At 51.9% G+C, this 15634-nt stretch overlaps 1 protein-coding gene across 1 annotated transcript; it reads left to right on the top strand.

The window, feature by feature from the left end:
* Positions 1-6511: 6511 nt before the first annotated feature.
* Positions 6512-7030, top strand: LOC131096495 (olfactory receptor 14J1-like; the record flags this gene model as incomplete). The annotated part of the gene is made up of 1 exon (XM_058044837.1): positions 6512-7030. A coding segment is annotated over exon 1 (519 nt), but the record flags the coding sequence as incomplete, so codon positions are not given.
* Positions 7031-15634: the final 8604 nt, after the last annotated feature.

The raw sequence follows: 15634 nt of genomic DNA, 5'->3' as shown, positions 1-15634 counted from the left end.
TATCCAAGGGTTGCTCCCAGGCAAAATCTGCCAGTACCATCAAGTCTGGCTGGCCGTGCCCTCTGGTGGCTGCCCCTGCAACACTGGGGCAGGGTTCTTTCCTCCCCATGGAGATCCGTGGGACACTGTAGGGCCTCATGGAACCAAGGGGATCATGGTGGCACCACTGGAGCCCATGGAACCAAGGGGATCATTGTGGCACCACTGGAGCCCATGGAACCAAGGGGATCATGGTGGCACCACTGGAGCCCATGGAACCAAGGGGCCATGGTGACACAGAAAGGCTCCATGGACCCAGAGACCATTATGACTCTTTGGGGCCTGATGGAACTATGGAGACCATTGTGACCCTTCAGGCCCTCGTGTCACCAAGGGGGTATTATGGCACCTCAGGGCCTCATGGAAGCAAGGGACCATTGAGACACTGTGGGGCCTCATGGAACCAAGGGAACATGGAGCAGGTCTGGCTGCAAGTACTGAGCCCAGCTGGGGTCACGGAACAATCTGCAGGCCCCAGGTGAGATATTAACTCTTTCAGTGCTTCCATCCTCCCTGGAGTGAGAGAAAAGGACAAAGTGCAGTCCTACAGAGGAGCAACATGAAGACACCAAGGTCAGTGAAGGGGAAGTTGAGTCCCAGATGGGAGGGATGAGGAGATGCCTTGATCTTGGGGCTGAAATCCTCTTGTAAAGCAATAGAGAAGGATGTAACTGATACATCAGACTCTCTTTTTCCCTGTATCGCATTGAAAATTATGGGGAACTGACTTGTTCAGCAAAGACCTCCATGCTAAAGTAAGCAAATGTTGAAGTAGCTGTGATCCCATGAGAAGTTAGAACATTGAAAAATGGAAGAGTGATGAGATCCTGTGCCTTCACTGAGAGAAGAAAAATATCTCTGTTCTCAGAGATGAAGATTATTTTAGAAATAGATGAGGAGAACATTTGCTCTTAAACAGCTCATCTTTAAACTAATACCCCACCAAGTTGACATGGCTCATAAACACAACTGTAAAAGAGCTTTGAAAAACTGGGAGGGATGTCACAGTTGCAGATTTTTCTGGGCAGTTGCTATTCATGGAAATTGAGAGCCACAAGAGAAGTGACTCTTCTGGAGAAGTCTCCATAGCATTAAAGAGAGACTCCTCTCCCTAAGTGAACTCAAGAAAGACTATTCTAGTTGGGGTAAACTGACTGAAAATTCTAGGTTTGTCTCTTTATATTGTCAGTAAGAAAGAAAAGGTTGTAGGGAGAGGAGAAGTGTTCTGAAAGTTTTTTTCTTCTTACTCTTTCTTTTAGTTGCTCTTAATGAACTTTTCCTTATACCCTCTTAAAGTTTTGAGCCTGCTTTGCCGTTCTCCTAATCTTATCACACAGGAGGAAATGAGTAAGTATATTCTGGTGAGTGCACTGGTAATTAGCCAACACTGAACTCACCACAATAATTGCTGCATTCTCCAAGAAATCTCAAATTGGTGAACGAAAACCACTACAGAAATATTTCTGAGGAGCTGCACTACAGCAGAGGGAAATCAAGGCAGAGCCATGGTTTGTCAAGACTTGTTTGATCCTAATGAGCCACGTGGTGCATTTGGAGCTGAGCCGTGGAATCTCACGGCCTGAGAGGAGATTCCACAAACCTTTCCAGGAGTCAAAGTCAGAAGAAAACCCCAAAGTGTCTCAAAGCATGGATGGGTCCCACTGAGGTCCATCCCCTACACAGGCTCCTCATGGACTACTTGGAGGAGAGAACTGGAGGCCAGGATGGCACAAAAACTTCTAAGAGATTCAGTGTTGAAAGGAAAATCCAAAGTACTTTAAAAACTTTGAGTATCTCAAAGTATTAATGAGCACCACTGAGTGTCAGTACAAAGCTCTCAAGGGATTCGTTAAAACAGATAATTGGGGCTATGATTGCACAAACCTCTCAGAGAGTCTGTATCAAAAGGGAAACACCAGTTACCTTAAAATAACTGAAGTACCTTAAAGCATTAATGAGCCCCACTGAGTGTTGTTACTGACAAAGCCTCTCCAGGGACTAATTACAGCAGATAATTGGAGGCCATGATTGCAGAAACTTCTCAGAGACTTCCAGGCACAAGCCAAACTCAAAATCCTTTGAAAAACCTGCAGTCCCTTCAGGGAGCATTCAGGAGCCCCAGGGCCATTCCTGAGCAAGGCTCCCCAGGGACTCCTTCCAGCAGATCCTTGAGGCCACTGGGATGTGGGCTAGGGGGGGGATGCTGAGGGCATGACAAGGGGCTGACAGTGCCCAGCCTGGCTGGGGCTGTGCCAGGAGGCCCCAGTGCCTCAGGACAAGGTGTCTCCTCACAGCCTTTGGTGGCACAGGCCCTGCTTTGCCCCAGGGCACAAAGGCTTGGCTTCTCTTTGTCCTCACCTGTCATCACTGCCTGCAGTTCTCTGCTCTTCCTGGGGCCTGGGGACACTTTCTCAGTTGTGTCCTTCAGTGGGACCCATTAAAACTTCAAGAAACTTTGGAGTTGGATTCTGACTGGAGTTCTGGAGAGGTTTCTTCAGCTCCCTCTCAGGGACTGATGTTCAGAGCCTGAGCAAAAAGCCCCAGAGGCTCATTAAAGTCCTTGTGCTGTGTCTGTGCTGCTGAGCTGGGTTGGGCTCCTGGCCCAGAGGCAGCTCTTGGTAACCAAGAAGAGCTTCAAAAGCACATTTCTCTTGATGAGCAGCTCTTCTGCCAGCCCAGCAGGGCAGGGGCACTGCCTGCAGCCACCCCGGGCCCAGCACAGAGGCACAGAGAGCTTCAATCAGTCAGGGTTGGGAAGGTGCTGAGAAATGCCTGGGGCAGAATCACTGCCAGTCCTTGGCACAGGAACCTCTGGCTGCAGGACAATGCAGCTGCAGCTCCTGCAGCCATCTCCTAAACCTGGAACATCCCAATGCCTACAGACCCTGTGAGTACATTCTCCGTTTGTCTTTTGTGCAGAGCAGCCAGAGGTGCCCAGAGATGTCCCGCAGAGCAGGGTCCTGCAGCCCAGGGCGCTCTGCTGTGGCAGGGACTCTGCTGCCTGCCAGGGACAGCTCTCAGTCAGCCCTGGCAGCTTCTCCCAGTGCTGGGGAGAAGCTGTGGGGGGAAGGAGCCACCCTGAGCAGGGCAGGGGCTGCTGCTGAGAGGGGCTGGATGGGGCAGGCTGCTCTCAGCTCCAGACCAGCATGCGTACAGCTCCAGAGCACACTTCCCAAAGAAGGTAAGCCTGGGATTGCTGTAAAGATCAGGAGCTTTCCTGAGAGTGTTTTCAATTTCTTGCTTGGAGAAGGATGGCAATTTTGGGGTGAGGACAAAAAGATTTTTTCATTTTATACATTTTTCATATATTTGTAGCTCTATAAATTACTTTTACATAGTTATAAATCTATAATCCTTATTTAAGTCTATTAATCTCTTAATGAACTTTATTACTATTATATACTTCTATAACTATCATCCTGTATTTTCTATTATTTTCCCTAAGCTTTTTCTATGATTTTAGAAAAATAAGCTGATTGTCTAAATACATTCCTGAAATACATATAGTATACAATACATATAGTATCCTGTATAGTCTTATTATCAGGAAGAGGACCTACAAGAACATTTTGGTTTTTGACCAGAATGAGAGCAGTCATAACAAAAATAGAAGGCAAAGAAGCCCTTGGACTTACTTCAATGGATTGAGCCAGGGGTGTGCAACTGGGGTAAGTGAATCTCTTGTTGGATGTTCCTGAAAATTTTCTTTATTTATCAACCTTAATAAATTGTGTAAATGAGGGCCCGGGTGTTCCCCATCCCCACTGGGACACCTGGAAGCTTCCAATAGGTGTCTGGTTTTTACTTTACTGTTCTAACACTGTTGCAAGGGTTTTTTGATTTTTTTTCTCTTTTGATTATAAAAAACAAGGGGATGAGAGAAAAAGAACAGGAATTGTAATCCCAGAATCCCAGAACATTCTGAGTTGAAAGGGACACACAGGATCATCCAAGGAATGTTTGCACATTTACAGAGACTCCAGAACTGTAACTTTGGATGGTCTGTCTCTCTGCTGGAAGCCTCCCAAAGGGCCCTCAGCCATTCCTCAGTCCTGGGCAGCAGCAGCATCACCTCTGCAGGGCCCAGCAGGGCTCTCCTGAGTTGCCCTTGCCCAGCTGCACACAGAGCCTGCCCCAGCCAGGGCCCTGCACACAGGCAGGCTTCTGTAGGGCCCTGGCCAGGGCACACAGGCTGGAATGGGCTCTGTGAGCACGGGCAAGGACAAGGCTCCTGTCAGGAGGGAATGTCCAGGCCCAGGGACATGCTCAGGGAGGGAGAGGGGGCTGAAGAGAGCAGAGCTGGGGGCAGGATGAGGGCACTGTTGGTGTGTGGGAGGTGCTGGACACAGCTGGGCACAGGAACATTGTCCTGAGTGCCCGGCTGTCTCTGCCCTGCCCTCTCAGGCACAGCACCACAACATCTCTTGGTTCTGCCCTGCCCTGATATTGTCACTATTATCTGCTGCTCCCAGGGAGGCTCTGGCATTTGCAGCAGCTGAGTCAGGCATTGCCCTTGTCATTCCTGCCAGGCAGGGCTGTCCATGGGAATGGGGTGTCCAAGCTTCCCTCACACCTGTGGGGCTGTGGGCAAAGCAGTCCATGGGAAAGGGGAATGAGCTGAGCCCCCTCCCTGAGATCCCATCATGGGCACAGCCAGGGATCTCCTTGCTGTGCCCTTCCAAGCTCTGAGCTGCCCTCCTGGGTGCAAATCTGTGCCAGAGCCTCTGGGAGTTCCCTGAATGTCCCACGGGGAAGGACAGAGCTGCCACAGCTGAGGAAATGCTGTTGGGTTTGCCAAGGGAGCCGTGAGTGTCCTTGGCACAAGGAGGTGCTGAGACCTTGCCCAGACACCTTTAGAGAGGGTGAGACATTCAGGGATCCCTCTGCTCTGGGCAGGGTCAGGTTTATCCCAGGGAGACCCAAGAGTGTGATTGTGCTCTGATTTCAGCCAAAGGTGCAAAGCCAGGGCAGTTTGGAACAAGCCCATCCAGCCCCGCATCTTCCCTGAGCCACAGGGAATCCTTTGCCTCTCTCATCTCTCAGTGGCAAACTCTGAGTGCCGCAGGAATGACGGGGATTTCTGACCTCAGAGAGCCAGGAATGATGTGTGGGTAGGAAAACAATTCCTTAAACCAGCTCCTGCCACCCATGTCCTAAAAAACTAGGAGTGCAGATGCTACCAAGCCTGTCTTCATTCTGAGTGATTCCCCTGACAAATCCTGAATATCCAGCCTTGTCCCTCTGCCACATGGCCACAAACCTAGGGCAGTAGGGCAGGGATGGCTCCTTGAGGGCCCCCATGCACAGACATGGCTGCTCCTGGCACAATCAGCCAGCACAACTGGAGCTCAGGCAGGGACCTGTGTGAAGGATTTCCCAGAGCAGGAACAAGGGTGGGTGAGTCCCAGTGGGACTGTGTCCTGGGGTGACGTTATGATGCTTGTATCCCCATTCATCTGTTCTGTGCCTTTAAGACCATCTCTGAAGAGTGAAAGTTTTGTTTGGGTTTCTCTTATCAGGGACACAGAAACGGGCAGTATATAGGGCTGTTTTCGTTTCTTGCTTTCGGCTTGCTACTTTGCTTGCTCTCGTTTCTGCTCTCGCTTTTGCTCTGCTTTGGCCTCTGCTTATTAGCTAGTTTAGCTAAACAGTCCAAATTCCTTCCTGGACTGTTTCTCCTCTCCTGTTTCTGTGACCATCTCGAACCTGCTCCAGACTGGGACTGGGAACACCGAGGGTTTGCACCGTTTGGATGCAGCAGCTGCCCCAGCGCTGGAGGGACTGAGAAAAGAGCAACCACCCCCGGAAGAGACTTTCTGATTTTGTAATCTTTCTCAGAGCGGTGTCATCTGGTATTGTGCATTTTGTGTGCTGGGGGGTGCTGTGCCAGTCAAATAAACAGGTTCTTTCCACTTCTCTCCGAGGAAATCTTCCTGAACCAGCTGAGGGGGAGGGGCTATGTGGGTTTGCTTTCTGGAGGGGCCCTCCTTTGCAGATTCTCTAACAAATTTACCCTAAACCAGGAAAGACAGTCTGCAGGAAATGGCCCAGATTTGGCTCAAAGCAGCCTCTCCTGACTTGTCACTGTCCTTTATCCATGAACAGGTTCCCATGTGCAGCCCCAGCAAATGTCTAACAACAGCTCCATCAGCCACTACTTCCTGCTGGCACTGGCAGACACGCGGCAGCTGCAGCTCCTGCACTTCTGCCTCTTGCTGGGCATCTCCCTAGCTGCGCTCCTGGGCAATGGCCTCATCATCAGCGCCGTAGCCTGCGGCCACCACCTGCACACGCCCATGTTCTTCTTCCTGCTCAACCTGGCCCTCAGCGACCTGGGATTCATCTGCACCACTGTCCCTAAAGCCATGCACAATTCCCTCTGGAACACCAGGACCATCTCTTACACAGGATGTGCTGCACAGGTCTTTTTTTTGGATGTTTCATCTCGGCAGAGTTTTCTCTCCTGACCATCATGTGCTACGACCGCTATGTGTCCATCTGCAAACCCCTGCACTACGGGACCCTCCTGGGCAGCAGAGCTTGTGCCCACATGGCAGCAGCTGCCTGGGCCAGTGCCTTTCTCTATTCACTGCTGCACACGGCCAATACATTTTCCCTGCCCCTGTGCAATGGCAATGCCTTGGATCAGTTCTTCTGTGAAATCCCTCAGATCCTCAAGCTCTCCTGCTACAAATCCTATCTCAGGGAACTCGGGGTCATTGCAGTTAGTGTTTGTTTGGTATTTGGCTGTTTTGTGTTCATTGTTTTTTCCTATGTGCAGATCTTCAGGGCTGTGCTGAGGATCCCCTCTGAGCAGGGACGGCACAAAGCCTTTTCCACCTGCCTCCCTCACCTGGCTGTGGTCTCTCTGTTGGTCAGCACTGTAGCAGTTGCCTACCTGAAGCCCCCCTCCATGTCCTCCGCATCCCTGGATCTGGCCCTGTCAGTTCTGTACTCAGTGGTGCCTCCAGCCCTGAACCCCCTCATCTACAGCCTGAGGAACAAGGAGCTCAAGGCTGAAGTGTGGAGACTGATGACTGGATGCTTTCAGGAGCATTAAACTGATGGCCAATTTCTGCAAATCACTTTAATGAAATCATCTTTGATACTTCTTATTGGCTTCAGTGTGGAAGTTTGTTTTCTTTCCTTTATTTTTTTCATAATATCCACAAAGACGTGTCATTCTTTCTGCCATTTCTCACCTTGTTTCTCTCCACCTTCCCTGTGGCCACAGACTGTGTCAATGAGGGGCTATGCTCTTGGTGCCTTTAAATGAGCTAAAGGATCTCCCAGGAGAGTTTTCTGCAGAGATGTCCTTTTGTTGCCTTCTCTGGAGGTGCAGCAGCAATGTCTGTGTGCAGAGCTGGGGGCAGAGCAGTGCTGGCCTAGCAGCTGTGCCCAGCAGCAGCAGCACTTGGTGTTGCCAGTGCTGCTGCTGTGGCCTTGCCCCGCTGCCCTGGTGGCCCTGGTGTTGCTGCAGGGCCTGAGTGCTCTCAGGGCCGGGCACAGCCCTGGGGCTGGCAGTGCTGGGGCTGCAGCAGGGACAGGCCATGGGCACTGCTGGGGGAGCACTGACGCCTCAGGCCAGAGCCTGGGGACTCCAGGCTCCTTGCCCAGACTCTCTCAAGAACACGCCCAGGCCAATGCTCAGCACAGAAAACCCCCGTGATCAGCCCTATGCTTGCCGTGGGCAGGCTGGGGGCAAACAGCATGGCTGGGGCTCTGCAAGGGCCCTGGGGCAGATGGGAAGGAGCAGCAGAGCAGGGGCTGATGCATCCCCAGTGCGCTGCACAGCTCAGGGCAGTGTCCCAGAGTGTCCTCATGGAGCTGCCAATAAGGTCCCCCCTCTGCAGCCCTGGCCATTCCCCCAGCTCACACAGGTGCCCATCCTTGCAGATGCTGCTGGATGACACGGCTGCACTGGCTCAGCAGCCCCTGTTTGCATTGCACACTGCAGGCGGGAGCACCCCTATGCTGTTGGTGTGGGGACATGAACCTGAGGGAGCACAAATGCCATCAGGCCCTGGGGCCAGCAAGGGCTGGGGGACACCAGGGAAACCACTCAGCTTTGTCATGGCCTGTGCAGTCAGCCAGAAAGTTTGTTCCCATCAGCTGGGAGTTTCCTGTCCCACTGCAGACGCTGTTGCTCAGAGTCAGGGCTGTCTGGCAGCCACCTCCAAACTGCCCTGAGCATTTCCTTGGCTTCACCTTTGCTTTCTTTACTCTTCCTGTTACAAATTTCTTCCTATTACCCATGCCTGCTTCCTCTCCTGCAAACAGCCCATCCCTGTTTGCCCTTTCCTCTCTGGCCCGACTCCCCATTGCAGTTCCTGACTTGGCCCCATGGGAACGTCCATTGGGGAGCAGGATCATCCTACAAGTGCTGCAGGAATTGTCTGCAGGCTCCTGCAATGGCTGGTGCTGCTCCCTTGCCAGAGGCACCCCAGGCCAGGGGGGCACATCTGGGCTGCTGTGTCTGGCTATGGGGCTCCCTGTTCTGGGCAGTGAGGAGGAGCTGCAGAGGCTCTGCAGGACTGACAGGATGGGCTTTGGGGCTGGCAGGAGAAGCTGAGGGACCTGGGCTGCTGGAGCTTCTGAATAGGAGGCCCAGGGCTCATCCTGCAACTGTTCCAAGGGTGCTTTCAGAGAATCCCAGAATCAACAAGATTGGAAAAGTCCTTGGAGATCATCCAGTCCAACCTGTGCCCTGACACCACCTTGTCTCCCCTGAGCCTCCTTTTCTCCAGGATAAAAAACCCCAGCTCCCTCAGCCACTCCTCCCAGGACTTGTGCTCCAGACCCCTTCCCCAGCCTTATTGTCCTGCTCTGGACACGCTCCAGCCCCTCGATGTCCTTCCTAAATTGGGGGCCCCAGAACTGCAAAGAGCACTCGAGGTGCTGCCCAACCAGTGCCAAGCACAGAGGAAAATTGGGTGCTCTGCTCCTTCTGGCCACACCATTTCTCATCCATAGGTGTCCCAGGGCTTTCATGAGGGAAATGGTGGGGAGGAGGTAGGAACAAAGTAGGATTGGTTGTCAGCAGCCATGAAGGATCTTCGTTTTCATCTCTGTCCAGACTGCATTAGAAGGTGCTGGGGGTCAATATCAATTGTAAATTGTAGATATGAACCTATAAAGAGGAAAAGGAAAGAGGAAAAAACATTTCTCTCTGATTTTTTTTTAAAGACAGCAGATAAACTTTGAATATATTTCATAAATGTGTGCACCACAGAAAAATTGAAAATCTAAATTATTCCCAAGAGCTTTCCTTGTTCAGGTCGTTTGAGCAAATACTTATCAGTTTTTGTCACTGAATTCCTGAACTGAGGAGATCCAGAACAAAGAGGCCTCTGGAGTAGTAAAATACATCAGCAACCTCCAAATGGCTGAGGATCCATCCCCATCAGAGCAGCAATTAATAGAATTGGGCATAGCTTTGTGGCTGCCCCAGCTCTGGAATGAGCCCTGGGCCTGGAGCAGATGCACCTCTTGAGGGCCCCAAGGCCGCGGCTCTTGTGCTGCCCTGGGCAGATGGGATGGCAGCAGGGGCTGCAGAGCTCTCAGCACCTCAGCCCGAGGGGAGCAGGGCAGCCAGGGAGCCTCCTTTGGCCTTGGCCAAGATCCTTCCCCCATGGCTGGGGCTGAGTCCTGTGGCAGCTGCAGCTGCTGCTGTGCCCTTGCCAGGGGCTGAGGCCGTGGGGCAGTGCCCAGAGCAGCCTGGCCTGAGCAGAGCTGTGGGGCCAGAGCCGGCTGGGCTGGGCTGGGGAGAGGCCCTTGGTGCTGCCCAGAGCTCAGGGCAGCTGGCAGAGCTTGCAGGGAGCTGGGCTTGGCTCAGAGAGCCTGGCCCAGAAACCATCAGCGTCCATGTAAGTCTGGCTGAGTGTGCAGGGGCAGGACTCAGGCCAGGCCTTGTGGGGCAGGGCCAGTGTCTGTGCAAGGCATTGCAAACAGGCAAGTGGCCCAGAGAGGAGGCTGCTCAGTGCCCTTGGTGGCATGGACAGAGCAGGGAGGGGCCCCAGGACATTTGTCAGCGCCAGCCTCTGTGCCCATGCATTGGCAGCCCTGGCTGCTGAGCCCAGCTTTGGCCTGGGCTGAGTTTGGCTGTGGCCCAGCTCCATCCTCCTGCAGGGCTCAGGGCCTGTTCCTGGCCATGGCCAGCCCTGGCTGCCTCTCTGTTGGCCCAGAGGCCGGCAGAGCCCGGGGCAGGGCTGTCTGTGCAGCCCCACAGGTGCCAGGGGCTCTGCAGGAGCTGGCAGAGGCTGCCCAGCAGGGAGGCCATGGGGCACAGAGCCCCACGGCTGATGTGGGCACCACAGCACAGGGGCCGTTCCCAGCTGCAATGCTCCTGGCCTGGGCTGGGCCTTCACAGGGGCTGGGCCACCAGGGCTGGGCCAGCACAAGCCCACAAAGGGGCCACGCAACTGCTGGCGGGCCTGACAGCAAGGCCAGGCACACACAAGCAATTGCTGAGCATGGCCTGCACTGGCCAGGCCTGACTGTGCCAAAGGCAGAGCTCAGCTGCCCTTGGGGGCTGCAGCAACAGTCCCGAGCCCAAAGAGCCTCCATGGCTGTGCTGGAGACCAAGGCTGCAGGAGGGAAATGCAGGGCTGCTGCGAGATTGGGAGAGCATTGAATTCCAGCACACACCTCTGCTCTCTGATGATCCCGGCACCATGCTGGGCCCTGTTTCATACTGGAGCAGAGCAGATGTTGATGGGACAGGAGCCCTGCGGGGCTGTCAGGGACCTGCAGCTTGCAAGGTGCTCTGCTCTCCCTCAGGTGCTCTTGGAGAGATCCATTCGAAGTTGGGCACCTCAGGTCACAAGTGGCACTGCCTGTTCATGGGCGCACAACAGATGTCGGCCTGGAAAGGGGCTCAGGTTTTAATACCTGTTAGTTTCATCATATACAAACAAATCTTTATTATCTGGGTCATTTAAGTACTTTTAAGAAATGGCACAATTTTCCCACCAGGAACAGGAATTTCCTGGAAGCGTACTGATGGCAGGAGGAGAAATACTGATCTTCCCTTCTACTGGTGTCACCAATATTCTGTTTATTACTTCCTCTCCCTTTTCCTTCAGGTATTTTCAGCTCCTCTGTTGAAATGGCAATGTCTAAGGACATCTCTTCTATTACAGCAGGTGGATCTATGTACTTCTACTGCTCTCTGATTTCCTCCTCTAGATGCTCTCTGGTCATTCAAGTGCATCTCAACTGGCTGGCTTCATGTTTTGAGCTGGAAAAAATTGCCCAATATTTCTGAATTTCAAATAAATATATAATAAATATCCTTTTAGTTGTGTTTTTATCTATCACAGAATTACCTTATGTCTTTGTCTAAAACTGTTAATGTACAGAAATCCCTGGGGGATGGGGCACAGGTCAGATGCTGCTGGGACAAAACAGAGAGCTAAGGGAAGAGCTGTGATGGTTATTAAACTGTTCAAATGTTCAAATTGTGTTTGTTGGCAAGAAACCTTTCCGTGCCTCTGAGTGTCACCAGTCCCTGAGTCCAAAGGACACAACCTGATGAGTTGCGGTTCCCACTGCAGGGGCTGCACATGGACCTTGGCTCTGCACAGGAGAGCTCTTCATTCCCTTTCTCTCTTTTCCTCCCTCTGGGCATGGAGGGAGCTCCTGACTTCAGTGTGTGACTTGTGTGTGCAAAGAGCAAATCTGGGCAGAATTGGGGCAGGGAAGGTTTGGGGAAACATTGGGATCTGTGCTGGGCACAGAAGGTGTTTTCCATTGCTCTAAGACTGTCAGCTGTGGAAAGTAGATTTAATATCCAGCAGAGAAATGACGTTTGCCTTTGATGGAGCTGTACCTTCCCCTAACTTTGTTGGCTGACAAGAAATGAACATCCCTCTGTGTCTTGGACAGCTCCTTCTCCAAGGAAAGCAGGTGGGAGTTGGAGCCAAGGAGCTGAAAGCTGCAGGTGCAGCCTGGGCTGGAGGGAGTTAAGATTTGCACAAGGCTGCTCTGAGTGCCAGGGCTTGGATGTGGAAATGGTGGGGTGGGGGCAGGGACAGAGTCTGATTGATTGTCAGCCATGGAGGGTCTTGATTTTCATATCCATTCAAACTGCATAAGGAGGTACTTGGATTCAGTGACAATTGGAGATTGCACATATCATTTTATGAACAGGAAAAAATCCTATGCAGGATGTAAAAAATATTTTCTTAGTGTATTTTTAAATATAATGCATTCACTTTGAACACACTACTGAAATCTGTCAAATTAACCGCAAATGATTTGAACATTAAATTGAATTATCTCCTGAGGCTTGGCTTGTTAAGGTGTTCTGAATGTTAATGGGCCCTGGGACACTGAATTCCTGCACTAAAGAGCTGAAGGCTGAACAAGTCTCTGGAGCAGTAAAATTCAGCAGCAGCCTCCAAGTTGCTGAGGATGTCAGCAGCCCCCACTGAGGCCATCCCTGCCCAGAGACCGTGGGGGAATGGGCAGACAAGGAGAGCGTCCCTGGCGCTGGGGCAGCACAACTCAGAGGCACCAGCGGCTCCAGCTGGGCAATGGAGTGTGGAATGTGGCTGGGAAAGCCCTGCCTGGGCTGTGCCAAGCAGGACAGACAAGCCCTGACCTCCATTCCCCAAAAAACTCCCTCAATGAGACATTTAAAAGGAATTACAGTTGTTTCTGTACTCTTAGTTGGATGTACCAGAGAAATACCAACAAGAAATTCTTAGGAGCTCCAAACAACTGAACAGTCTTTATTGCGAACTTTAGAAAAGGAGAAAAACTTTGGCAAAGGTTTATTACAACATCCAATCAACAAAAAACACTTCTGAAAGCATTACCTTGGCCCATTCAAATTCACAAACTACAAGACTGTTCAATGTAATGTTAATCAAAATTTGCAAGACGGAATTAGAAAGAGAGAAAGACAAAAAAGATACAGAGGAGTACACACAGAGCTACAAACCCCTGGATTCCAACACTGTTCAGATGGAAATTCCAGGAGGAGGTAGGGTCAAGATGTGTGCTTGCCTTGTGGTCAGCCTTTAATATACTTTTGTCTTCCTGGGCCCTTCCCCCAGGTGGGACTTGGGGTGATTTGGTCCCTCAGGAGCTGGGCTGGGGGCTGCAGAGGTGGCTGTGGAGCATTGCCTGTGCTTTGCCAGGGACTGACAGAAACTCCTGGGCTGGGATACAGGCTCTGGGGGGACTGGGGTTCCAGGGCAGGGAGGGGCTGGGGTTCCAGGGCAGGGCAGTGCTGGGCTTACAGAGCAGGGCAAGGCTGGACCTCGTCCTTCCTCCTCTGTGACCCCCCTCCCAACTAATGTTTTGAGCCAGCAATCTCCTCCAGTGTCTCACAACAGGGAATGTTGTAGGTGATATCCCAATCTTGGCCATGGGCACCTGGACTAGAAGGACAGTCCTTTCCCATAGGAAGGAAAGCACAGAGCCTTCGCCAGTTTTTTGGGGACAGATGAAAGGTGACCCTTGTGAAACCACTGCCAGCCAGACTTGTCCTGGCAATCTTCCTATTGGAACAATCCCTGGATATATGGAATTTTTGGAGATGAAATCCCAATTCTGGCCATGGGGGCCTGGAGGACAAGTCCAGTTATTTTCCATGGGAAGAAAAGCATGGAGCCCTAGTGTTTCAATAGCAGATGAGGAGACTCTCAATGTGCCAAGGAAAGCTGGACCAGTCAGCCAGACTTGTGGTGAAGCCAGACCTGTTCTATGTTCTCCTAGTTTTGTGGGACCCCACAGTGTCACAATGGCCTGTTGAATTCAAGAAGACCTGCAGTGTCACCACGGACCCTTGGTTCAATGGGTCCAACAGTGTCACAATGATGCCAATGATTCCATGAAACCTTGATGTGTCACAATGGTCTCCGTGGTTCCCCAGGCCCCACAATGTCACGTAACTCCGCTGTTCCATGATCCTGCAATGTCACAATGGACCTTGCACCCTGGGGCTTTGCGTTGTCACAATGGTCTCCATTGGCTCCACAGTGTCACAATGGACCATTGTGACAGAGGGGCCCCTGTGTCACCCTGGAGCTTTGGTTCCATGCAGCCTTGCAGTGTCACATTGAACTCTTGGTTTCACAAGGCCCCAGAGTATCACAATGGTCCTCTTGGTTCTGTAGGGAGCCCCAGGGTCACAATGAGGCCTTATGAGGCCTCACAGTGTCACAATGCTTTGCTTATTCCCTAAGGCCTCATAGTGTCACAATGGTGTCCGTGATTCCATGAGTCTTCTCAGTATCACAATGGTCTCCTTGGTGCCATGGTGCCCTACAGTGTAACAATGGCCCCTTGGTTCCATGAGGCTGTGAAGTGTCCTAATGGTCTCTCCTTTAGGTTCCATGAGGCTTCTCAGTGTCACAATGGTCCTTGGTTTGATGGGGCCCCTCAGTGTCACAATGTTCCCTACCTTGCATGGAAGCACACAGTGTTAGTACAGTCCCCTTGGTTCCCTGAAGCCCCACAATGTCACAGTGCTCTCCATGATTCCATGATGCCCCACAGGGTCACAATGGTCCCTTGGTGTCACAGGGCCCCACAGTGTTGCAATAGTCCCTTGGTGTCTCAGGGCCCCTTGGTGTCACAATGGTCCCTTGGTGTCACAGGGCCCCACAGTGTCACAATGGTCCCTTGGTTCCATGGGCCGTGTGCTGCTGCATTCCGTCTTCCCCTTCTCAGGCTGCCCCGCCAGCTGAGAAATGCTCCTTGGGCCTCGGCCTTGGCCAATAGCCCCTGGGCTCAGCTCCTCTGCAGCTCATCACAAACACTGTCTGCTCCAGCCACTGCTGCTGCCCAACCAGCTCCTGCTTCCTTTAGCAGCAGCCCTGGGAACTGCTTTTGTTCCCTCAGTGGCACAACATCCCTGTTCTCACACTGCCAAAGAAAGCTGCTGATGCCAAGTGTGGCCAGGTTGAACCATTGCTGGGAACTGAAGCCCCTCTCTTGGGGCCCTGCAAACAGCGCTCCAAAAGGAGCACTTGGAGCTCTCCTGGGCCAGCGACTCCCTCTGAGTGGGGCCTCTCCCAGCCGGGAACTCTCCAATTTGCTGCACTTGGGGATCCTGAACAACAACGGAGCCTGGGCCAATCCCCCCACTCCTCCAGGCTCAACCCTTTGCCCTTTGCCTGCTGGGGAGATGCCAAAGGATCCACAGTGAGCATTCCCTGCCCTCAGAGGAATTTCTCACAGGTGCCTTGGACTGACTCTTTGTGTCTGTGTGCACACAGGAGTGCCTGTGCTGGGCAAATATGGCAGAAATGCTGCTCTCTGAGGGGCTTGAGTGCCTTGGATAGCTGAGTCAGTCGGATATCCAGATATCAATAAGTAAGGTTAAGTCAGGAGGTCTATGCAAAGTTAAATGCTGCTAAGAGTTGTTCTTTTGGTAAGTTGTTAAGTTTAATTTAGGTTATTAGCTAAGTTTTGTTAAGTGGTATTCCTCTGTTTAATTGTAAAGTCATAGGTTGTAAGTTAGCTTAAATGCTGTTAAGTGCTGTTCTTTTGCCAAATTGTGAAGTTGAAGGTATCAGTTAAGGGTAAGGTATCAGTTAAGTCCTGTTAAGTTTGAGTTTTGTTAAGCTTTTTGGCTGTATTC

This window comes from Melospiza georgiana, unplaced genomic scaffold, assembly GCF_028018845.1.
Source record: "Melospiza georgiana isolate bMelGeo1 unplaced genomic scaffold, bMelGeo1.pri scaffold_29, whole genome shotgun sequence".
Classification (NCBI taxonomy): Eukaryota; Metazoa; Chordata; class Aves; order Passeriformes; family Passerellidae; genus Melospiza; species Melospiza georgiana.
This window is presented reverse-complemented; position numbering and strand designations above follow the sequence as displayed.